Consider the following 25,131-nt stretch of genomic DNA (forward strand, 5'->3'; position numbering starts at 1 on the left):
ACTGTCTTAAAATTAAAAAAAAAAAAAAAAAGTGAGAAAAATGTTTCAAAAAAGACCTTAAACTGGGCAGTGGTGGTGCATGCCTTTAATCCCAGCACTTGAGAGGCAGAGGTAGGCAGATTTCTGAGTTTGAGGACAGCCTGGTCTACAGAGTGAGTTCCAGGACAGCCAGGGCAATACAGAGAAACCCTGTCTCAAAAAACCAAAAGCAAAAACAAAACAACAACAAAAAAAAAACAAACAAAAAACTTTAAAGGGTGTAACAACCAGGGCTGGAGAGATGGCTCAGTGGTTAAGAGCACTGACTGCTCTTCTGAAGGTCCTGAGATCAAATCCCAGCAACCACATGGTGGTTCACAACCATCAGTAATGAGATCTGATGCCCTCTTCTGGGGTGTCTGAAGACAGGTATAGTGTACTTACATATAATAAATATCTTTGGGCCGGAGCAAGCAGGAGAGAAAGAAAAAAAAGGGGGGGGGCAACTGAATGCCCTCCAAAACAGAGGCAGAAGGGTACTTGGTAAAAGTGGTATAAGAGATGAGCCCAGGTAGTGGCCAGCCTTTACTTCCTGGTCTTTGCTACTATCAGTGGCAAACAGCATTATAAATACACAGGTAGGCTTGTCTTAAATAGGCAAAGCCCCACACGATTTACTAGCCTAGAGACCCATCCCATGGGCAAACAACAATCCCTGAGACTATTGTGCTTGCAGACAGGAACCTAGCATGGCTGTCCTGAGAGACTCCACCCAGGAGCTGACTCAGGGATGCAGAGACCACAGCCAAACATCCGATGGAGGATGGAGCCGTGAGGGCCTTGGAGGGGATTGGAACTCCACAGGAAAACCAAGAGTCAACTAACTTTGACTCTTGGGGCTCTCAGAGACTGAACCACCAACCAAAGAGCATAGACAGGCTGGACCTAGCCCCCAACCCCACCTTCTCCAACACACGCAGGCGCGCGCGCACACGCACACACACACAACTTGGTCTTTCATGTGGGTCCCGAACAACTGGAGTAGGGGCTATCCCAAAAGCTGTTGCCCTGCTGTGGAATTCGTTTCTTCTGCTTGTCTGGACTCAGTGGGAGAGGATGAGGCCAGCCCTGCAGAGACTTGATGTGCTAGGGTGGAGGGAAAACCAGAGGGGGTCTCTACCCTCTCAGAGAAGAGAAGGAGTGGGTGGGGAAGCCAGGAGAGGCGGCAGCACTGGGGATGTAAATGGGAATTAAAAAATAAAAAATTTAGTCGGGCGTGGTGGCGCACGCCTTTAATCCCAGCACTCGGGAGGCAGAGGCAGGCGGATTTCTGAGTTCGAGGCCAGCCTGGTCTACAGAGTGAGTTCCAAGACAGCCAAGGCTACACAGAGAAACCCTGTCTCGAAAAACCAAAAAAAAAAAAAAAAAATTTACAGTCATAAAAAAAATAAATAAAATTACATTTCCAGCACCCGACTGAGCCAGGCTACAATAACAAACCATTTTAAAATATGGAAGGTGACTCAGGGGTCCTCCTCTCATGAGCTGTGACAGGGGACACCAAGTGTGACTGCTCAGGACATGCTGTCTGCAGAAGATTCATTCCTATTGCACTAATAACAGTCATGCGAGTGGGGAGCCCACAGACTTTGACAAAGATGCCTGCGCTTCCTTCCCTCAGCTCCGCCAAACAGTACCATTCCCAACAACCTCAGCGCGCGCCACACTTCCGGGGCGGGGCGCAACCTCGGTCCGTTTCCTCTGCGTCTGCACTTCGGATGAAGTTCGCCGGACCTGCCACCGGAAGCTGGGCTTCTACTTCCGGGTCAAAGCCATGGCGGTGGCAAATTCAAGTCCAGTCAATCCAGTGGTCTTCTTCGATGTCAGCATTGGCGGCCAGGTGAGGTGCGGGCGGCCTAGCGGGCCCGTGCGGGTTGGATGGCCTCGGGTAAGGGAGGCGGCCCCTTCTAGCCCTCCCGAGACCGGCTGGGCCAGGCGGCGGAGGGAGGTGGCAGCTTCCGAGCTGCGTGGACAGCGGTCGTGAGCTGAGTATTGCGTCTCCCGTTTCTTCTGCAGGAAGTTGGTCGCATGAAGATCGAGCTCTTTGCAGACGTGGTGCCTAAGACGGCAGAGAACTTTAGGTAAGAGTATGCTCCAAGTGAACCAGAGCTTAGCCCGAAGCCGGCCTCCGGTCGGTCTTTGCCGTGTCTGCCTCTGTCCATCTATTCATCGCCTTGCAGCTCTGTGCTTTGGGTATTGCACTGGCCAAACAGCTACCGACTTTGACGGATCCCATATCAACTTATATCACTAGTATACCTGCCCTGACATCCGCCCGATCAGTTAGTTGGCAGACATACTGGCCCCAGTGTTTGAACTCGCCTCTCCAGAGATTAGAGGTGCTTCAAGCTGTGATGGCTGAATCGTTTGCTCTCTCTTTCCTTTTAGGCAATTCTGCACCGGAGAGTTCAGGTCAGTCTCACATGTGTTTGACTCCTCCTCCTACTCCTGAAGGGGTGCCCTGGATGTTTGGTGAGGGTATTGGAGAACCATGAACAGGGCTTGAGTAATGGAAGATGATATGCAGAGAGAGAGAGTGACGCCTTGAATGGGTTCTTTCTCTCTCTTCTCCCCCTCCAGATCTTAGTGAGAGCCCTTTTAGCCTCTGGTGTATCCTAAATGGGAAAGACCCACCATTGTTTTTCCTCATTCCAAGCCTCTTCCTTCTTTGTTTACAGAAAAGATGGCGTTCCGATAGGATACAAAGGAAGCACCTTCCACAGGTAAGGAAGGTTTTTGGGAAACTGGAAATGTAGTCATTGCTTGGTATCTGTACAGGTAGCCCTGCACACCTGAGTTCAAACTCTGAGGCTTACGGCTGTTGTTTTAAATGGCATGTTCGGGGCTGCGGCTGTAGCTCGGTGGTAGAGAATTGGCCCAGCATTCATAAGGCCCTGGATTTGGTACTGAACACCATGAAGCCTGTGCACAGCGCCTTAAGTCATCCCTGACTTGATGGAATACTGTATTGCAGAAACGATGCCAAGGAAAGCATGCTGTACCCTTTCAGTACCTGCTCAGTACAGGTGCGTGGCCACGTGCTCCCGGAGGTCTAAGCTCAGATCCTTAGGCTGCCACAGCAAGCACTTCACCCGCTGACCCATCTCCCTGGCGCCAGGTCAGGACTTCAGCAGAGGCTTTGCTAGTTACCGTTGCTAGGCAGTCATCTGTAGGAACCTGGCTTTCATGATATATTTACTTATTTTTTGTTAGAGTTTGACAGAAGTTGCTCCATTCTAATCCTGAAAATGTCCATGTCTCCCACATCAAGGGCTTTAAAGCTACGGTCTGTAGCCCTCCCTAGCATTCTTGTGAAGTAGTATGTGTTTTCCGAGTTCTTCAAGGAAGGCTAAGCAAAGCGAAGGGCCATACCTGGTGTACTAGCTAACACCATCGAGTCTCTGTGTGTGCAGTAGTCCATTCACCTAGATTTGCTGTTGTTCTTTTCCCCCAAATTGCAGTAAGCCCTGGACATGATTTTTTCCTTTGGTGACTGTTGGTGATTCTAGCCTGCCAGGTTTCAGCCCCTTTCTGATGTTCAGGTGCAAACTCAGGCACCTAAGGTCAACTCAGAGATGCCTCTGAGTTAAAACTGTGCTTGCTCACCCTTTTCTAAGCCTCAGTGATTGATCCACTGGATCTTTCCTCAGGATGTTTTTTTTTTTTAACTCTGTTTCAGGGTCATAAAGGATTTCATGATTCAGGGTGGAGATTTTGTTAATGTAAGTACTACTTCTTTTCTTTGTTATTTTTTTCTGGCAGGGCCCTCGTCTTGAGACTTAAGAACAATAGCTAAGTTAAGTGGAGAGGGCATGGGATGAACTGTAGAGTTGCTGACTACCACTGACTGTGTCCTTAGAACACATAACAATACTCTACTGAACCATAAACTTGCACTTTCCAAACCCTAGCTGTTTGTAATTAGAAACTGGACTTTGCTGGCATACCTGTAGGTGATCTGAGACGGTCCACATTCATTGTCCACAGAAAACTTTGAAATTGACTGCAGTTTTTCCCTCAAAAGGAAGGGAGCTGACTGCTTCTGTCTCCCATTTTTCCTTCCACATCTGCACATCTTCTGTCACTGTCTAAAAAGTCTAGTTTTTTGTTGGATTGCTTTGGGGGGGTAGGGGCCGGTCTTTCTTTCTCTTTTCCTTTTGAAAGCTAAGGTATTAATCACAAGCTGGTTAGCAAGCAAGGGATCAGATCAGGAGAGACAAGAAGTTTAAAGGGTGTTTGCTCTGCTTGCTGAGGTAGCCCAGCCGATCCATTCTTCACAAAACAACCATGACTGTTGGTGTCTCCATCCTAGCCCTGGACTGTGGTCAATAAGCTAGAATATTTCTTTCTTCAACCAGCTCTTTCCTTACCTACCCACCTTTGTGCATGCTGTCTCCTTGCTGTTAGCATTGTTTATGTGGGTATGTTACTAAGTCCTTTTGTCTGAGAGATGTTCTTACTCCCATCAGTTGTAAATTTAGTTAGATTTTTGTGAGTCTTTAGAGATCTTCCTCCTACACAGGGTTGCAGTGGCAGGCTTCAGGCTGAATCCTGCTTCTACTTAGGCTGCATTTTAACTATGTAATACTACTGGGAAATCTGGGGGACTGGAGAGATGGCTCAGCAGTTACACTGTTGACTCTTCAGAAGACCCAGGTTTGATTCCCAGCATCTACATAGCCATCTGTAACTCCAGCTCCATGAATCTGAAAAACAAACACAGGAGGGTTGTGGGCAGAAAGCGAAGGGGCAGTGATGTGATTATAATCCCCAAAAACCTAAAATAAATTTTTAAATAATAATAAATGAATTTTTAAAAGGAAAAAAAGAGCTGGGCTTAAAGTGCAACAGTGTTTCTCCACACATCCAGTGTGTGTGTGTGTGTGTGTGGTGTGGGAGTGCACACACGTGCTCAAGAGCATGCAGGTGTATAAGCCCATGGATGTGGGGGCCAGAGGCAGACATCTGGTGTTCTCTGTCAGTCACTACCTTACTACCTGGAGACAAGGTTTCACTAGATGAGAAGCTGCTTGGTTCAGCTAGGGCAGCTGGCTGGCTAGCTCCCCTTAGCACTGCACCATTCTCCCTGGCCTTATCATCTGGTTTCCAGGGTGTGCAGCACTCCAGGCCTCTGATATGTCTCTTTTCTACTCAGGGCGATGGCACTGGAGTCGCCAGTATTTACCGGGGTCCATTTGCGGATGAAAATTTTAAACTTAGACACTCTGCTCCAGGTCTGCTTTCCATGGTAAGTGAGGTTCGGTTAAGATTTGGGGTTAGGCCGGGCGTGGTGGCGCACGCCTTTAATCCCAGCACTCGGGAGGCAGAGGCAGGCGGATTTCTGAGTTCGAGGCCAGCCTGGTCTACAAAGTGAGTTCCAGGACAGCCAGGGCTACACAGAGAAACCCTGTCTCGAAAAACCAAAAAAAAAAAAAAAAAAAAAAAAGATTTGGGGTTAGATCAATGGCTGGTTTCTGGTGCTTTGTTGAGGCTTAGGTCTGTCTCTTGGAATCAGGCCTCACCTGCACCTAGCCCTCCTCCTTCCCTAGTGTGGTTTGATTCTGTTGGGCAGGTGCTAACAGCTGTGGAAAACACTGAGCTCTGACTTGGGCCTTTGTTTGCACCAAGCCTGGCTTTAGCCTCGGTGTTGTGCAGGCTTCCAAGGCAGGTGCTCACCTGCGTGTGGCCCTGGTTGCCGTGATTCACTCACCACCATCGTGACCACACACATGCTTTCTCCCTCTCCAAGCTCATCCTTTCTATCTCCACATCTTGATATCTCTCCCCCACTCCTGGCCCTGCTCAGACTCCCTCGTACCTTCATCCAGCTCAGCTCTGCTCATTGCTTGCCCACTTCACCTTGCTCATTCTCTTCCCTCTTTTTCCCTTACTCACCCCTCTTGCCTCCACTTCCCACCCCTGCTTTACCCATCCTGCTATCAATGTCCCAATCCTTATCTCCTGGGTCCCAGTATTTACGTGGATATTCTCTCTCCTGCTCACCTACTCTGCACTCATCTTCTCAGGCATTTATGAACTGAAAGATTCCATCACAGCTGCTCCATGCCAGGCCTCAGGGCAAAGCATAAGGCCATAAACATGCTCCCCACCATTGTGACATGTAGTGTCTAACTACAAACGAACATGCAGGTCACCAGCCCCGTATAAAATAGTTCACACCAGCAGTGTAGTAAGTGAGGGCACCTCAGGGCACATGAAAGGACCCTAATGGCCTAGAGAAAGCCTTCCAAGAGGAGAAAGATATGAGTCTTTAAGGAATTCTGTAGCTGACTCCCTGAGAGGAGAGTGTTTCGGGTCTATTGGATAGACTGCAAAAATCCCAGCCCACACAGAAACACAGTGATATAGTCAGGGATGGGACAGGTGGGGTTTGCTTGACTCTGTTCTGTTTGTGTAGTGCTGGAGATTGAGCCCAAGGTCTCATGCATAATAGGCTGTGTCCTGCCCAGCCCTTTGCAACTCTTTATTCTTTTTGTTTTGAGACAGGATCTGACCGTGTAACTCTGACTGGCATGAAACTTGGTATATAGACAACGCTGGCTTCAAACTCAAATAGATCTACTTGCCTCTATTTCCCAAGGGCCACCACACTCAGCTTATTTGTTATTATTGTGAATTTATGCGTATGCGTTATGTTGAGGGTGTTTATTTCCAGTGTGTGGGTATGTGGAGGTCAGAGGACAAGTTTTGGAAGTCAGAGGACAAGTTTTGGAAGTCAGTTCTCTCCTCTCTCTTTTACCTGGATTCTAGGGGTTAAGCTCAGGTTGTCAACTCTTTTACTCTCTGACCCTCTGGCCAGCCTCTCAGCCCTCTTTCTGCTTTTTTCATTTGAGTCAGGATCCCACTCCGCTGCTTAAGGTGGCCTTGAAGTCATTCTGTATCCCAGGGAGATCCTGAGCTCAACAGTCCTCAGCCTCAGCCACCAAAGGAGTTGGGTTTACAGGCCTGCACCAGCATCATCTGTGGCATGGTTGTCTTGGCTTCCTTCACCTTGTGAGTTCTTCAAAGGCAGGGGCAGATCTCTTGATCTCAAGGCCCTCTCACTTGCCACAGAAAGATGCAAAGGAGTGACAGAACAGTTACGAGAACGACAGCTAAGAGCGATTGGGTGCTTACAGCACCTTCCCTGTCTTAATTCATTTTAATGAGACAATGAGCAAACTGAGGCCCAGGCAGGTTGTATCCCATAGCCACTGGTGGGGTTCTGGGTTCAGTCTGTGTCATCTACTGTAGGGCTATTCCCTGAACATGAGCTGCACCACCAGAAAGGAAGAATAACGATGTGTCCACGGGAGGACACAGAGGGAGGGTCCCTGAGCCACACAGAAGTTTTGTATGACTGTTACCGTGTTTGTTTGCAGCAGAGTAGAGGTAGATGGAATGTGTGTCCTGCAAATTGTGCCCATTCCCGAGCAGTAGACTACTCTAGCTGGCTTGTGATGGGCAGGAGGGAGTTCTTCCTTTCATACGTGAGAGGCTCAGGAATATATGTGCAAACATCACATGATCTCACTGTGTAGCCCTGATTGACCTGGAAGCTCCATAGATCAAACTGGCTTCCCTCTGCTTCCATCCTCCCGCTTCTGTCTCCTGGATGGTTAGATTGTTAGTATGTGTGAGGACCCAAGCTCAGTTCCCAGCATGGTTAAAGACCAGAAAGATGAGAGTGATTTCCAGCCCCAGGTGACATCCACTGCTTCATGCGTAAACACAGAACTGAGTCATTACTCATTTCAGAGTCGTTAGTAGTGGTGCTGTGTAAAATCTGTCCCATCAGTACCCCACCCCCCAGGCTGCCATTGACGTCTCCACAGTAGTGGTCTATGAAACCAGGATGGCCTTGAACTTGTGGTTCTCTTCCCTCTGTCTCACAATTTTGGGGTTATAGTCATGGGTGCCTATGCCCAGCTTTGTGTGTCTTTGAGTGATAGCACTTTCATTTTTCTATTTCTTGTCTCCCTTTCCGCCCCCCCCCCCCCCAAAATCTTGGTGTAGTTACATGGACACTGTTGTAAGGCAGCACTGCTGGAGCTCAATGTCGGTTTGAGACATGAAAGTGGATTTAGCAACAGGCAGTTTTATACTATGTTATTGAGTACATTAGGTAAAGTTTATTTTGAAACTGGCCATGGTGCATATGCCTGATCTCTGTACTTGCAAGACTGAGGCAAAAGGATCTTGAGTTGAGGACAGTTCTGTCTCAGGACCGGGCGTACGGTCAGTGCTAAAGTGTTGCCCAGTGTGTATAAGGCCTTAAGTGCCACAAAACAGGGAGACAACGCTGTTGTGGTAGCTTATTTTCTAAAACTCAGGAGGCTGGTCTCTACAAGTTTGATGGTTTGGTGCCAGCCTGGGCTACAGAAATGAGACCCTATTTGTTGGGAGGGGTGGGGGACAAAACAAAATGAGCCTGCCTCTGAACAGAGTTTCTAGGAAAGAAAGAGGAAGAGATGTGGCTACAAAGTTTCAGACTCTCAGCAGGCCTGGGGTGGGGCTCAGTTGCATGAGTGCCCAAGCGGCTTGCAGGAAGCCCTGGGTTGTTTCCAGAACTGCATAAAATCAGCATGATGCATAAGCCAGCACCTGAGGCAGGAGGATCAGGACTGTGCACATAATGAGTTCCAGGACTGTTTCAGTTACATGAGACTTTGTCTCAACCCCCTCTCCCCTCAATAAAACGAAAAAGTAAAATTCAGCAGTGAAAGATTTGGGACAGTGAGGGGCTGGAAAGATTGCTCGGCAGTAAGATAATTTCTGTTCTTGCAGAGGACCCAAGTTTGCGTCCCAGCAGCACGTCAGGCTGCTAAGAGCTGCTACCGAGGATCCTGCATGAATGTGGTGCACATAAGGTTACCACAGGCACACACATATACAAGTAAATAAGTTTTAATACATTGCAAAACCACTTCAAACAGCTGGTTTCGTAGATAATGTGTCTCTTAGCTGGTAACTAATTTGTAAGTATGATCCAGTTGTAACTGATTTGCAGCTAACTACATAAGTCCTGTAAGGAGGGAAAGAGGTGTGACAAGCTAGCTCAGCAAGGAATGACAAGGGATAAAGGCACTGCTGCAGGTCCATGTCAAGTCAGAAGTGGAGAACTAACTCCACACGCCATTCTCTGACCTCATACACCAGGTCCATGGACACAAGTGTGCGAGCGAGCACTTACACACTCAACACACACGTTTTAAAAATTTAAAAGAAGCCGGACAGTGGTGGCACACGTCTTTAATCCCAGCACTTGGGAGGCAGAGGCAGGCAGATTTCTGAGTTCGAGGCCAGCCTGGTCTACAGAGTGAGTTCCAGAGAAACCCTGTCTCGAAAACAAACAAACAAACAAACAAAAATTTAAAAGAGCTAGGTAGTGGTAGCACACACCTTTAACTCCAATACTTGGGAAGCAGAGGCAGGTGGATCTCTGAGGTCAAGGCCAGCACGGTTTGCCAGATAGAAACTACAGAGCTAGTTCCAGGATAGCTAGAGCTATACGAAGAAGCCTTGTCTCGAAAAGCCAGAGAGAGAGAGAGAGGGAAAGAGTTTGAGAAAGAGAGAAAAGAAAAAGGGAGGGAACCATTTGAGGAGAAGTGAAGGCACCAGCTAGAAAGATGAGAGGGTCTAGGGGAAGAGAATAAGAACAAAATGTTATATATAATATGTGTATCGTTATATAAAATATATGTTTATGTATGTATTATACATATTATATATTTGCTATAATTAAAGCTTTTACTTTGTATGCCAACCTGAAAACTTAAGTAAATCATGTGTTTGCTTGTTTTAGATGAGCAGTCATTCCTATTACAAACCTCACACTGGGGCTTGGTGGGTAAAGGAGCTTATCACCCATCTGATGGCCTGAGTTCAGTCCCAGGACCCATGTGATGGAAGGAGAGACTGGCTCCTATAAAACTTTACACTAAGATGACTGTGCATTGATGAAAGAATTTAGAGTCTCGGGGGTGGGGACTCTGCATCCTACTCATCCTATGTCCTTGTCTAGGCCTGGGCTCATAATAGGTGCTCAGTTAGGTTGTAGTTAGAGCTTCAGACTTTGTGGGAAATCACCTACAGTGGCCAGAGAAACTTAATGTAGGTGTATTTTGTGTCTATCAGGCAAACAGTGGTCCCAGTACAAATGGCTGCCAGTTCTTTATCACGTGTTCTAAGTGTGATTGGCTGGATGGAAAGCATGTAGTGTTTGGTAAGTCTTACTCCCGTTCCATTGTCTCAATCACTTGGGCCTGCCACAGAATCCAGTCTCAACACCCACTGGATGTGCTCAGCTGCTGTAGCTACTCTAGGCTAGGGCATGTGGACGTGGTGGGGATGGTAGGACAGATGGACATGGTGGGGATGGCAGGACAGATGGACATGGGGATTGGCTAGAACTCCGGAAAGACAAGAGTATCTCTCTTTTTTTTAAGATTTATTATTATATCTAAGTACACTGTAGCTGTCTTCAGATGCACCAGAAGAGGGCATCAGATCTCATTACAGATGGTTGTGAGCCACTATGTGGTTGCTAGGAATTGAACTCAGGACCTTCGGAAGAGCAGTCAGTGCTCTTAACCACTGAGCCATCTCTCCAGCCCGAGTATCTCAATAAGTACTCGTGAAATAAATAATAAATGCCCTAGAGGTAGCATGGAGGAGTGGGGCTTGGGGGTCACTTATATTCAAGCCTGTTCTCTGTGTAGATTTCCCATGACTTTGGGTGAGTAAGCTCACCTCACCTCACCTTAGCTTCCTTGCGTTGTAAGGGGATCTGATGAGATGCTAAGGGAACATGGTCCCTGGGAGCTGGAAAACACAGTGATCACACCAAGAAGGGAGCCTTACTTAATGTTCTTCTGCAGGAAAAATCATTGACGGACTTCTAGTGATGAGGAAGATCGAGGTAGGTCCTGATGGGTGTCCTGAGTCTTTGTGGTCAGGGGTCTCATGCCTATTACCGAGGAGCCGGTTTTCTAGACCGTCTGTCCCTGTTCATAGTTCCAGGCTCCTTTGGGAAAGAGAGTTCAAGCTTGGACCCATTCACTAACCTGCCCAGCACTTACTGGGACTTTGGCTCTGATCCTGATGCCCACTGAATAAAATTCCACTTCTTGGCATTGCATTCGAATCCTTTGTGACCTGGTACCCTGCCTGCCCCTCCGTGGCCCCTCCGTGACCCCTTCTGCCACTGTCTCCTCTGGTCCGGTGTCATCAAGCTCCTGACTCTTTTCTAAGGAGGTCCTACAAGTGCGTGCCTCCTAAGCCTTGGCTCCAACACTTCTCTTTACCTAAAGAATTCCTCCTTGGGATCTTACCTCTGGTCCCTGGCCCAGTTCCAATGTCCCTTCTTCTGTGTCTCCCCTCCGTAAGCTGGATCCCTTCAGTGTTCTTCTAACTTGCATGATTCCATTGTGGGCTGTGGCCTCTCATTGTTCCTTTTCTCCTTGATCTGTTATATTTTACTGTCTGTCAGGACACACTCCTTACATCAGCCTAACCTTGGACCTTTCCATAGGAGATGAAAGGTGCCATGAGGCACTGGGTAAGTGCCTGAGTGCATTTCATGATCTTGTGCTTTGTTTTCTAGAATGTTCCCACAGGCCCCAACAATAAGCCCAAACTGCCAGTGGTGATCTCACAGTGTGGGGAAATGTAATCTAGACAAGACGGAACCAGGTACGTGTCCTCTTCTTCCTGGCTCGGAAAAAGAGTCATGGCTTGAGGGAGACTTTCTACCCAAAGATGTGGACTGAGTCCATTTCCTCTGCATGTGTGCTGGGCACAAGCACTCCTGCAGAGCAAGTTTCCTCAACTGTCAGGAGAGGGTGTCAACCTTGGGGTCATTGTGACAAGCAAAAAAGGGTGGAGATTGGGAATACTCCCCTTTTTACTGGTTCATACAGTGTCCCCCTGAAAAGGAACCCCTTGCATTGGGACCAACCTGGGGAGCCAGGAGATATGTGCTATGCCATCCTCAGAACTGACACTGTTGTCCAGCCTTGGAGGTGTGAGCCTCATATGCCACTTTTTTACTTTCATAGCCATTCCTCCTAGCACTTGCCACTGGCTGCTTTGCACTGGGGCTTTCTGGAAAAGAATTGAGAGGCACTCCCAGGAGAGACAACACGTTCCTAGAGGTGAAAGCTAGTAATGCAAGTGACTTGTGTGCTTTGGGAGCATGGGTCAGTCCACCTCTGGAAGGAGTCCTGGCATTGTGTTTGCCTTTAAATTTTTTTCTTTTTTTTTTGGTTTTTTCGAGACAGGGTTTCTCTGTATAGCCCTGGCTGTCCTGGAACTCACTTTGTAGACCAGGCTGGCCTCGAACTCAGAAATCCGCCTGCCTCTGCCTCCCGAGTGCTGGGATTAAAGGCGTGCGCCACCACGCCCGGCTTAAATTTTTTTCAAACCTACAAAAATGTTGGGAAGCCGGGCGTGGTGGCGCACGCCTTTAATCCCAGCACTCGGGAGGCAGAGGCAGGCGGATTTCTGAGTTCGAGGCCAGCCTGGTCTACAAAGTGAGTTCCAGGACAGCCAGGACTATACAGAGAAACCCTGTCTCGAAAAAAAACAAAAAAAACAAAAAAAAAAAAAAAAAAAAAAAAAAAATGTTGGGAAAATGTTGATTAGTCACCTACAAGTATGCAGCTAGGGTGACCGGTGATTGACATTTGTGGATGTGCTGTCTCCTCCCTCTGTTCCCATGCCACATCCTCTCCTCCACTGTCTTTTTAACTTCCTGCCCTCAGTGCTTTTCTTTCTCTTTCCACAACTACAGACCTCTTGATACTTCACCCCTAAGCACTTCACGATGAGCTGCTAAACAGTGAGAATATCCTAAATAAAATATTTGTAATACATGGTATATATACACCAGACTAACTTTTAAATCATACAAATCTTATTTGTAGTGCTGGGGACTGAATCCACTTTATGCATTCGAGCAAAGTACACTACCACTGAGCTGCACCCTCAGTCCCACTTTTATAGATGGACACACACGTGTACACATACACACACTGACCCTGGCCAGACATGTTGGTGTACTCCTCTATTCCCAGATACTTGAAAGGCTGAGGCAGGGGGTTCACCTGAGAAGGTTTAGAGAACAGCCTGAGCAAACCCTTCACCAAGTTCCTTGTATTTTCTTGTTTGATTTCTTTCATTTGTCTGTTTTAATGTGTATGACTGTGTAACACTTGTATGCCTAGTGTGCACAGAAGCCAGAAAAGGATGTCAGATCTCCTGCAGTTATAAGTGTTTGTGTGCTATTGTGTGGGACTTGAACCTGGGTCCTCTGTAAGAATAGCAAATGCTCTTAATCACTGAGGCATCTCTCCAGCCCCTGCCTTGTTTATTTTTAATTACACAGGTAGCACAATACAATTTCCCTGTGAAAACTTTTATTTTGTTTTGTTTTGAAAACTCTCATTCTTAAAGACATATTTATTAGTTTTTCCTGTATATGTGTGTGAAGCTGTGTAATTTTTTTCTTTTGGTTTTTTTTTTTTTTTTAGATTTATTTTATTTATATGAGTACACTGTAGCTGTCTTCAAACACATCAGAAGAGGGCATCGGATCCCATTACAGATGGTTGTGAGCCACCATGTGGTTGCTGGGAATTGAACTCATGACCTCTGGAAGAGCAGTCAGTGTTCTTAACCACTGAGCCACCTCTCCGACCCCATGTGAAAACTTTTAACACCAAAGTAGTGATGTAGATGCTGCTCTTCTTCCCAGAAGTCACTTATTTGTCAGTGAGTGTGTTCACCTTTGTCGATCTGTTTTGGGAAAGGTGGTTCTTTCTTTTTCTTTTTTTGGTTTTCGAGACAGGGTTTCTCTGTGCAGCCCTGGCTGTCCTGGAACTCACTCTGTAGACCAGGCTGGCCTCAAACTCAGAAATCCTCCTGCCTCTGCCTCCCAAGTGCTGTGATTAAAGGCGTGCACCACCACTGCCCGACTAAGATTGTTCTTAAATGACATCATGCTATAGTATTCCTCTTGCTTTTTTCCCTCTTTTTTATTTTATATGTGTCTGGGTTGGGGTGTGTGTGTGTGTGTGTGTGTGTGTGTGTGTGAGTTCACGTACCTCCTTAGTGCTTATCCTAGGAGTAGTCAGATGCTGAGTGTGAGTACTGGTTCCTCTGGAAGAATGGAAGTGCCACTAACCACTGAGCCATCTCTCCACCCATACCTAGTTCTTTGCCTTAGCCTCCTTATTGCTAAGATAAAATATTACCACATCTAGCTAGACATTGTGGAGCATGCCTCCAATCCCAGCACTCGGGAGGCAAAAGGTGGCAGATCTCTGAGTTCGAGGCCAGCCTGGTCTACAGAGTGAGTTCCCGGACAGCCAGAACTACACAAGAAAAAAAAAATTTATTTATTTATTTTTTTAAAAAAAATTTAGCTGAGTATGGTACTACACATCTGAAAGTCTGTAATCCCAGCCAGGGAAAGATGGACAAGAGTCTGATGAGATTAAGGACCATCTGGACTTTAGAATGAATTCAAGGCTAGCCTGGCAACTTAGTGAGACCCTATGTAAGAGAACAGATGAAGCCTGCTCAGGGGCAGATAAAGGTTCTGGTGACCAAGCTTGTAGGCCTGAGTTTGATCTCCAAGACCCCACGGGGAAAAGTGACTCCTGCAATTTGTTCTCTCACGTATGTTCTGCCTTCACACAGCCATGTGCACGTGTGCAAAGCAAACAAAGGTAATTTTTTTATTGGGGCTGGGTGTGGAGGGTTGTACTTAAAATCTCAGCATTTGGAGGCTAAGGTAAGATTGCCACAAGTTCAAGGCAAGCTGGGGTGCTGCTCAGGACTGCAAAGGACCTACGGGGTAAAGTGGAGCTTCTGGTTTCTTTGGGAAGTCGGTTATGTCAATGACGTTTTGCTGGGGCACACAGGTGAAAGGATGTTTTCTAAAGCACACACATGGAAGAATGTTTCGCTGAAGCAGACACAAAAAGAAACGCACCAAAAAACTGCTAGTGGTGTTCTGGAGACTTCTTGCTGCTTCCTCAGACTTGAGCCAATTGGCAGAATGATGTCAGCTGGTACTGATTCACGTGGTGTTTTGCTGAGGACACGTGATGTTTGGAGGAAGCATAAACAAGACTCAATGGACGGTGATGGTGGGCTTGCATAGCTACCTTTGCAACACGTCTTTGTCTTCACTGATCTTTACTTTGTTGAGAGAGGCACGACAGAGAACTTTGCTTGGCATCCCAGCTGGTCCTGGTCAATCCTGCTGATTCAGCGGAGGTCTGGCTGTTTCTGCTGGGTAGTGGTGCCATTGCTGCTAATTCATGTTTGCTATCCTGACTACTAAACTGGACTGCTGGTATCCTGGCAATTGGAGATTGAAATCTCCCCAAGGAACTTCTTCCAAACCACATACAGCAGAGCCTCTCAGTTTCCTCTGGATAGACCTGCCTGCTGTTGCTGATTCTTGTGAACTGATGATGTCCTGACAACACAGACTGGATTTGCTCCAAAGAACTATTTCTAAACAAGTCCACCTCCCCCATAACCTAATAACCTTTCCCATTATCTCTGGTGAGTGGTGAACTGAATAGAAGAAAGGTTAAAGCATTTAAGAAACCTTACTAAAAGTCACTTATTAAAAGCCTACACCATGGCCTGGTTCTCACTATATTACCTTGTCTAGCCTGTCTCCAACTCATGGAGATGCCCTGTCTGCCTCGTGCCTGCTGAGATGGAAGGCATGCACCAACATGGCTGCCAGTCTCTTTTTCACATAGAGATCTAGTCAAATACCAAACAACCTCAGTGACTGTGTCATCATCATTTGTGACAGGCATGTGCTCAGAGCATCTGGAGTTTATAGGCATTCGGTAAAACTTACTGCCTGAAGTGCTGGGGAGAGAATACCAGGCATTTTAGGAAGGGGTTCATGGTGAGCAGTGCTGAGACAGGAAAGCACAATTGCATGCTGGGAGCTACATATGGATCTTTCTTGTCTAGACAAATGCTTCCTTCTCAGGCTGAACAGATACCATGAGCCACAATGGGGACTCCCCTGGGCTCAACCTGCTCCTTCAAGAGCTCTTGGCGATTCTTTCCTGTTCTCACTCATTTCTTCCATGTCACTAATGAAGAGTTCATAAGCTGACCCCTGATCATCACTAGATGATAGAAGATTACAAACAGACTCAAAAAGACATTTAAGAAATATCATATAATCTACCCAAAACTTCAGGTCTCTGGTCACACCTGTGGGGATTATGTTTTGTATTGGTCCCTTTGGCCATTGTCACTCCTTTTTGTTTGTTTGTTTGTTTGTTTGAGACAGGGTTTCTCTGTATAGCCCTGGCTGTCCTGGAACTCACTTTGTAGACTAGGCTGGCCTCGAACTCAGAAATCCACCTGCCTCTGCCTCCTGGGATTAAAAGCGAGCGTCATCATGCCCGGCTGGCCATTGTCACTCTCAATCCCATGAGGGTTCGTTGCCACTTTGCTTTGTAATAAATTCTGTCTTAAAAACTTGTTCAGGATATGTAGCAGAGAATGGCCTAGTCGGCCATCATTAAGAGGAGAGACCCTCTGTCTTGAGAAGATCATATGCCCCAGTATAGGACAATGCCAGGGCCAGGAAGTGGGAGTGGGTGGGTTGGGGAGCAGGGTGGGGGAAGAGTATAGGGGACTTTGGAGATAGCATTTGAAATGTAAATGAAGAAAATATCTAATAAAAAATATTGATCGGGGCCGACAGTAGTGGCTCACACCTTTAATCCCAGCACTCAGTAGGCAGAGGCAGGCAGATCTCTTTAAGCTTAAGGCCAGCCTGGGCTACATACTTGAGTTTCAGGACAACCAAGGCTAGATAGAAAAACCCTGTCTCAGAAGCTGAGGGTTAGGGACCAGGTGGGGGGTGTATTTGCCCAGGGACGTCAGGGGTTGTAACTTGGTGATAGAGTGTTTGTCTGACACAAGATCCTAAATTGAATGCCCAGCACCACAAGCCAAACCCCTTCTTTCCATGAGAGTCTCCTTTGGTACAGTTCTCTACACACTGGAAAACCTTGTTGGGGCTCTATGAATTATTAGCCTGCCTCCCACTGTTAGCAAAAGTCTCTGTCAAAGTCCCTTTTGTAGCCCAAGGGGAACAAATTCCTCAGTGGCCATTCACATTCCAGAGGCCCACTAGACTGGGACAGTCCAGTGGACAACCCTGTCTGCAGTGATGGAAATGCTGGGACTGTACCTTAAAAACTAGAGCTAGTTGTTAGCCAGGGATGTTTAAGCATGTGAAACTTCGCTGCTGTGGCGAGGCTGAGGGGGAGAGTATTTTTTTCCCTTATAGAGAAGGGAGGAGTTTGAAATGTTATTTTTTTTTAGCCCTGGCAGACCGAGAACTCATTGTGTAACCCAGTCTGTGCTCAAACTCTTTTTTTTTTTTTTTTTGGTTTTTCGAGACAGGGTTTCTCTGTATAGCCCTGGCTGTCCTGGAACTCACTTTGTAGACCAGGCTGGCCTCGAACTCAGAAATCCGCCTGCCTCTGCCTCCCGAGTGCTAGGATTAAAGGCGTGCGCCACCACGCCTGGCTGTGCTCAAACTCTTAACAATCCTGTCTCTGCCTCCTAAGAGTAAGAATTACAAACATGCATCACTGTGCTCAGCTACTTTTTTTTTTTTTTTTTTTTGGTTTTTCGAGTCAGGGTTTCTCTGAAGCCCTGGCTGTCCTGTCACTTTGTAGACCAGGCTGGCCTTGAACTCAGAGATCCACCTGCCTCTGCCTCCCGAGTACTGGGATTAAAGGTGTGCGCCACCATGCCCAGCGCTCAGCTACATTTTATTTTTGAGATAAGGTTTCATGTAATCCAGTCTGGCCTCAGGTTTGCTATGCGGCTAAAGATGAATTCTGATTCTCCTGCCCCTACCCGTTGAGTACTGGGATTGCAGGTATATGTCATCACATGTGGTACTGGGGACTGAACTCAGGGTTTCTTGTATAACAGGCAAGTGTTTTACCAACTGAGCTATATATGCAGCCCTTCCTAAATCTTCAACTTTATTTATTTAATTAAATCTCAAGAGTCCCATGTAGTTGTAGTGGCTGCCATATTATACAGTGAGCTCTAGACTTGGCCTCCAGTTCAGTCCTTCAGCCCTAACTTGCTTAGGCTGGGGCTAATACTTAGGGACCCAGCAGTGACATCAGTTATTCTGGATAGTTCCAGCCACTGCAAAGGCTGGGGATCACTTGTATAGGCTTTGATTTTTCTTTTGTTTTTCTTAAGATTTATTAATTTTTTTTTATATGTAAGGACACTGTAGCTGTCTTCAGACACACCAGGAGAGGGCGTCAGATGTCATTAAGGATGGTTGTAAGCCACCATGTGGTTGCTGGGATTTGAACTCAGGAAGTTCGGAAGAGCTGTCAGTGCTCTTAACCACGGAGCCATCTCTCCAGCCTCAGCTTTGATTTTTCAAAACCTACTTTTAATAAGGGTCCTTTGTTGGTGGTGGTGGTTTTGGGTTTTGGGTTTGTTTGTTTGTCTGTTTGTTTGTTTTGAGACAGGGTTTTTCTGTATAGCCCTGGCTGTCCTGTAACTCACTTTGTAGACCAGGCTAGCCTGGACCTCAGAAATCCACCTGTCTCTGCCTCCCAAGTGCTGGGATTAAAGGCGTGCGCCACCACTGCCCGGCTTAACCTCTAGAGGTAGTGGACAAGAAAGGTTATTAGGCTATGGGGGATGTGGACTTTGGAGCAAATCCAATCTGTATTGTCAGGATATCAGTTCAGTTCAGCTCTGCTGTATGTGGTTTAGAAGTAGTTCCTTGAGGCAATTTCAATCTTGTCAGTGTTGGAGTTCGTCAAAAGACCCTCACTCACAAAGACCACAAAGACTGCCATCACTGCAAACTGCATAAGGATTTTTATTGATCCAACATGTTGGGGAACCCCTCTTAGCACATAGGCCAGTAGTGACTACCTCTGGCCTATTGACTCACTTTGCTTGCCCCCATGGTGGGTTATTATGATTAGGTCAGCAAAGCAATAGTACATTTTGAACTTATGGGTCAGCTATTAATGTCATAGCTATCAACAAGGTCAGGGCAGTTTGTGGTCTTTTTCTGAATTCAGTGTGGGGCAGGGGTAGGAGGATTCTAAGAACTGTTATTTTTGTTATGGCTATTTCTCTGAGAACAGCTAATATTTTGGCAGTTGCAGGCTTAATCATTTTGCCCACAAAAATCTATGTTTTTACATTTGTTTAGATAGCCAGCTTCCTTATCTGGCTCTGCACTTGGTCTTCTAGTACAAGGGGAAAGGGGAGGTCCTGGGTGGTCTTGAATTCATTTGGATATTGCATCAGGATGCCAGCAGTGCAGTTCAGTAGTGTCAGGGTAGCAGACACTAAGCAGCAGCAATGGCATGCATGATGCAGTAGTAGGAACAACCAGGACCGGCTGCGATGCCAAGCCAAGCGCTCTGCCCTGCCTCTCTCAACAAAGTGAAGAGAGTGGAGACAAAGGTTGCAAAAGTAGCTACGCAAGCCCACCACCACTGTCCATTGAGTCTTGTTTATACTTTCTCCAAACATCACGTGTCCTACCAGGAGTCTTGCCTCAGCAAAACACCACGTGAATCAGTACCAGCTGACATCATTCTGCCAATCAACCTAAGTCTGAGGAGGCAGCAAGAAGTCTCCAGAACACCACTAGCAGTTTTTTGGTGCGTTTCTTTTTGTGTCTGCTTCAGCAAAACATTCTTCCATGTCTCTACTGTAGTAAAATACCCTTTCACCTGTGTGCCCCAGCAAAACATCATTTGACATAACTGACTTTCCAAAGAAACCAGAAGTTTCTTAACACTTGACCCAGGAATTCAAGTTTAACCTGGGTAAAGCATAGCCACATAGCGTGACCTCGTTTTGTTTTGAAGGAGAAGTGCTTGCTCAAGCCTGAGTTCAGATCGCTAGCACCCACAGAAAAGCTGGGTGTAGGACCTGGAGAGATAGGTTAGTAGTTAAGAACATTTGTTGCTCTTGTAGAGGATCTGGGTTCAGTACTCAGCAACTGTATGAAGCTTACAACCAGCCATCACTCCAGGTCTAGGAGATCTGCTGCCTCCTGGCCTCCCTGAACTAGGCGCATATATGGTGCATATACGTACATGCAAGCGAATCATTCATACACATACTTTTCTTTTTTTTTTTTTTTTTTGGTTTTTCGAGACAGGGTTTCTCTGTGTAGCCTTGACTGTCCTGGAACTCACTCTGTAGACCAGGCTGGCCTCGAACTCAGAAATCCGCCTGCCTCTGCCTCCCGAGTGCTGGGATTAAAGGCGTGCGCCACCACGCCCGGCTACACATACTTTTCTTAAAGCACTATCATGGGTTGTAAGGCAATAGGGAGTCAAGAGAACAGTCTTCTATAAAGAAGCTTAGCAGATGACTGGCCACTTTGGATTTTTTCAGTGAGACTTGGGACATATTAAGGAAATAAGCAAGCAGCCTGTTATTTTTTATTTTTTTATTTATTTAATTTTTTTTTTTTGGTTTTTCGAGACAGGGTTTCTCTGTGTAGCCCCGGCTGTCCTGGAACTCACTTTGTAGACCAGGCTGGCCTCGAACTCAGAAATCCACCTGCCTCTGCCTCCCGAGTGCTGGGATTAAAGGCGTGCGCCACCACGCCCGGCTGCCTGTTATTTTTCAGGTGAAAACTTACAAGCTTCTGTAGTCTCCCACAGGTATTTGTTGTTTTAATATTTTATGTGTGTGTTTTGCCTGAGTATGTATCTGTGTACCACATGCATGCTTGTTACCCAAGGAGGTTGTAAGATGACATCAGAGCCATGGGAACTGGAAATTGAACCCAGGTTCTCTGAAGAAACAGCCAGTGAGTGTTCTTAACCACCGAGCCATTTTTCCAGCATCCCAGAAGTGTTTTTTATTATACCTCAGGTTTGTTTTGGGTGCAATAACTGTTGAAAGCCATAGAGACAACATTAGGCAATTGTTGTCTAGTTGAATTGGGGGTGGGGCTCTGACAGTCTCAGCCTTTTGAACATCCAAATTACAGGCATGAATTACCATGTGGAGTATTCTTTCTCAACCTTTTTTTTTCCCCCCACTCAAGACAGGGTTTCTCTGTGTAGCCGTGGCTGTCCTGGAACTCACTTTGTAGACCAAGCTGGCCTCGAACTCAGAAATCCGCCTGCCTCTGCCTCTGCCTCCCAAGTGCTGGCATTAAAGGCATGTGCCACCACTGCCCAGTTCTTTCTCATACTACAATGTACTTGGAATCCTCAGAAGAATTTGTTAGAGAGCTGATCTCTTACCAGTAATAGTGAGTGGCAAAGCTCAGCAAGGAGGATTACAGGGTGTGTCCTTTTATGGAGAAACCCAGCCTAGGAGGAAATGCCACCCTGGTGCTCCAGCAAGACTCACAGTGTTCACAGGCTTACTTTATCATGCAGCTGAACCTGTATGATATCACCCGACACTATAAATATAGCAAGAATAATAAAAACTACAAAAAAAGAGACAAGCACCCTAGATACCTGCGAGGTGCGACCACATGTGTTTACCTGCCTGTTGGGCATGTGACACGATTCCCTGCAAAGAGGAGGAAACTGCCACATGAGAGATGGAAGGTCTGGCTTCAGTCCAGAGGCAGGCTCCTACATTGTCTTTACATTCATGGCTCTTGCAAGAAGTACTGTTGAACCTTAAAAGAAAAGAGGGCACCTGTGTGTATTGGTATTGGTGAGATTTCTAAACGAAGTGACTGTTGAGATTCAGTATGCTGTCAAACATGGCAGTCTGTTGAAGGGCTCAGAACTTTGTGTGGAGCCAAATAGCACTGCTAATAGTAGATACTTCTGCTGAATGAGACAGCAAAGACTTTTTTTTTAGTTAACATTGTCCTATTACTGCTTAAATTTCCTACATTGAGCTTATATCTTCTGATAGAAACACGCATTGTATGTCTATATGTATATATCCCAGTCTTTCCATTCCCTCCCGAAGCATACCTATGGTTAATTTCAGTTTAGAAGCCCTGCCTATGTCCTTCTAGCTCATCTGAGTTCAGCCTGGTCAGTGTTTTCCACCAGGTCCCCTTACAGCACTTAACACAGTGTATCGATCACAAATCATGTCTGGTTTTCTGGTTTTGTCTTGACTGAAAACACCTGAAGCAAGGACCATATTGAGAACACGGTGCCTGGTATCACAGACCTTTGTCCCTGCTGATTACAGTGCTGTTTACAGTGCACTTATACATTCTTACACACAATTTGAGGGTCCAGGATAAACTTTCTGAATCTACATTGTGATACCAGAAGTCACTGTTTCCTAGCCAGGTGTATGCCACATAAGAGGGCTGGCAAGAGAAAGACAGTGGTAGTACATGAGTAGACATGCCTTTCTCTTTGAGTACAGCTGTTCTAGAAGGCCATGTGCAGCAAGCCATCAACCTGATGAGGACACAGTCCTTGAAGTTCACAGAAAGCCCCAACACTGTTAACTCTGTGTACTTAGTCATTAAGCCTCCTGGAACTCTTGTTGGTCCCCGTGCATGGAGATAGTACATGAGAGCCAGTGAGCAAGCTTATGCAGCAGGTAGTGCAGCTTACTGCCAAACCTGACCCCTGAGTTGGCTCCCTGGGACCCACATGGTTAAGACAGCTGACTCATACAACCCATGACATGCATGCCCTCACATATAAGTAAGTGTCATTTAAAAGTTAATATTACTACACAGTAGGGAGAGGTGAATATTCATCTTCACATGGTCCTGGGGATCCAAATGTCTAGTCTTTCTTTTTGTTAAAGAATTATTTATTTAATGTATATGAGTACATTGTAGCTGTCTTCAGACACACCAGAAGAGGGCATCAGATCCTATTACAGATGGTTATGAGCCACCATGTGGTTGCTGGGAATTAAAGAGCAGTCAGTGCTCTTAACCACTGATCGATCTCTCCATCCCCCAAAGTCTTGTCTTTAAGGAAAAGATTTAAGAGTTCGGAGTGCTTGTCCTGTATAATATCCCTTTCTTGTTTCTTCATCCCTCTCTCCTCACAGTCCTGTCTCTACCACTTAGGTCCTCTGCTGTTTTGGTGTGACATTCTCCCTCAAGTCTGACAAGCTGGACTGGCCTCTGTGTTTGCTTCCCTGTCTCCACAGTATGCCATCCAGGACCTGGAAGTACCACAGATGAGAACCAGTAATCCTGTTCAAATTTTGGACTGTAAATAAAGGAATTTTTTTTAATGCATGGGTTCTGTAGTTACTATTTGTATTGTTTATTTTTAATAAGATTTATTTTATTAAAAATAAATAATTATTAAATATTAAAAATAAATAATTAAAAATAAAAAATTAAAAATACACTATAGCTGTCTTCAGACACACATCAGATCCCATTACAGATGGTTGTGTGCCACCAGGTGGTTGCTGAGAATTGAACTCAGGACCTCTGGAAGAGCAGTCAGTGCTGAGCCATCTCTCCAGCCCTGTGTTGCTTATTTTTAAGGTCAAGAAAAGCCAAAGTTTATTCAAATAAGACACTTTTTTTTTTTTTTTTTTTTTTGGTTTTTCGAGACAGGGTTTCTCTGTGTAGCCCTGGCTGTCCTGGAACTCACTTTGTAGACCAGGCTGGCCTCGAACTCAGAAATCCGCCTGCCTCTGCCTCCCGAGTGCTGGGATTAAAGGCGTGCGCCACCACGCCCGGCCAAATAAGACACTTTAAGTTTAAATGAAAAGCATCCAGAGCTGGCTGGTGACACAGACCTTTAATCCCAACACTAGGAGGAAGAGGCAGGCCTATGAAACTGAGGCTGCATAGTGAGTCCTTGTCTCAAAGAACAGCGAGAAAGCAGTAAACCTCTACCGGATCATTTCACAAGGAGAATGGGAAGGTAGAAGTGGAGAGCTTTAGAGAAAAAGTAAGGAAACCCAAAGTACCAGGAAAGGCAACAGCAGACTCAGGTCATGGCCTGCATTCCAAAGGAGACAGAGAAAGCTGTGCGTGTCTGAGTGGACAGACCTAGCCAGACCTCCCGCAGGAGAGTTGCTGTGTGCTACGCGGCATAATGACTGCACTGTCACCTTGCTTCTGCTTCAACTAGGACTGGCTCTCTCTCATGGGAGCCAGCATGAAGGCCAAGTGCCTCCAGCTCTCAGGGTCGTCTTGAGTTCACACTCAAGGACACAGGACTACCCAGGATATCCCAGCAGGTTAAGATTCACTAGCTGTGGCCCGCCACTGCTCAAGGGAAGGAGACCATCTGGTGGAATATGTCTTGATCAAGTAGGAATCATGGGGTAGGAGAATCTGTCCTCATGAAGGTTTTTATATGCATTGGTGTTTTGCCTGCATTTGTGAGAATATCCGATTCCCTGCCATGTGGTTGCTGGGAATTGAACCCAGGACCTCCCAAAGAGCAGCCAGTGCTCTTAACCACTGGACAATCTCTCCAACCTTGAGCCATGAAGGTCTCAAGGGAAGTTTGTATTCTCTAAGATCCCAGTTTTCTCCTCAGTAAAACAAGAGTGTCCTCTAGTTTCCTCGGGGCTGCTGAAAGACTCGGTAAGAAGGCATCGCAGTAGCTGCATTATCTCGGCACTTTGGAGCCTGAAGCAAGGGGCAGTGCAGCAAGTTCATGGACAGTCTGAGCTGTATCCTGAGATCCAGGGGAGAACAGAATGGATGGGTGTGGTGACACCTGTAATCTCAGCCCTTGGGAGGTGAAGGCAGGAGAATCAGGAACACAAGACCCACCTTGGCTGTATGTGACCTTGTCTCAAAATACATGCACACACAGAGGACAGATATAAATAACATGCCTTGGAAATTATTTGGAAGGAATAATCCCACATGGAAAGATTCCCCTTATGAAGTAATGTCAGGATGAGAGAGCTACTCTAAACCTGGCGTGGTGGTGCATGCCTTTGAGGCAGATCTCTGTGACTTGCCACGAGCAACCTCAATTCCTAGAAACCCAGGGCTATGTAGCAAGACACTGTCTAAAAAGCACACATACAAAAAGAAAGCTGTATGATGAAACTTTGATGAGGTATTTATTGTATTCA

General features: G+C 46.4%; 1 protein-coding gene across 6 annotated transcripts; it reads left to right on the top strand.

Moving 5' to 3' along the window:
• Positions 1-1,760: 1,760 nt before the first annotated feature.
• Ppih (peptidylprolyl isomerase H) lies at positions 1,761-23,314 on the top strand. 6 transcript variants are annotated; one of them, XR_015047320.1, is made up of 11 exons: positions 1,761-1,879; positions 2,056-2,120; positions 2,428-2,451; positions 2,718-2,762; positions 3,719-3,761; positions 5,195-5,287; positions 8,827-8,935; positions 10,177-10,264; positions 10,920-10,960; positions 11,645-11,733; positions 23,141-23,314. XR_015047320.1 is itself a non-coding variant. In XM_021159781.3 (10 exons), exons 1-9 carry the CDS (start codon positions 1,814-1,816, stop codon positions 11,711-11,713), a joined length of 534 nt encoding a protein of 177 aa, XP_021015440.1. In that variant the 5' UTR covers positions 1,769-1,813; the 3' UTR covers positions 11,714-11,733; positions 23,122-23,314. The 6 variants fall into 6 exon arrangements, 4 of the variants coding, with proteins under 4 accessions (XP_021015437.1, XP_021015440.1, XP_021015438.1 ...); XR_015047321.1 differs by lacking the exon at positions 23,141-23,314 and adding an exon at positions 14,967-15,700; XM_021159781.3 differs by lacking the exon at positions 8,827-8,935 and having other exon boundaries at positions 1,769-1,879; positions 23,122-23,314.
• The last annotated feature ends 1,817 nt before the right edge of the window (positions 23,315-25,131 follow it).

This window comes from Mus caroli, unplaced genomic scaffold, assembly GCF_978045245.1.
Source record: "Mus caroli unplaced genomic scaffold, Mus_caroli_1 scaffold_6, whole genome shotgun sequence".
Classification (NCBI taxonomy): domain Eukaryota; kingdom Metazoa; phylum Chordata; class Mammalia; order Rodentia; family Muridae; genus Mus; species Mus caroli.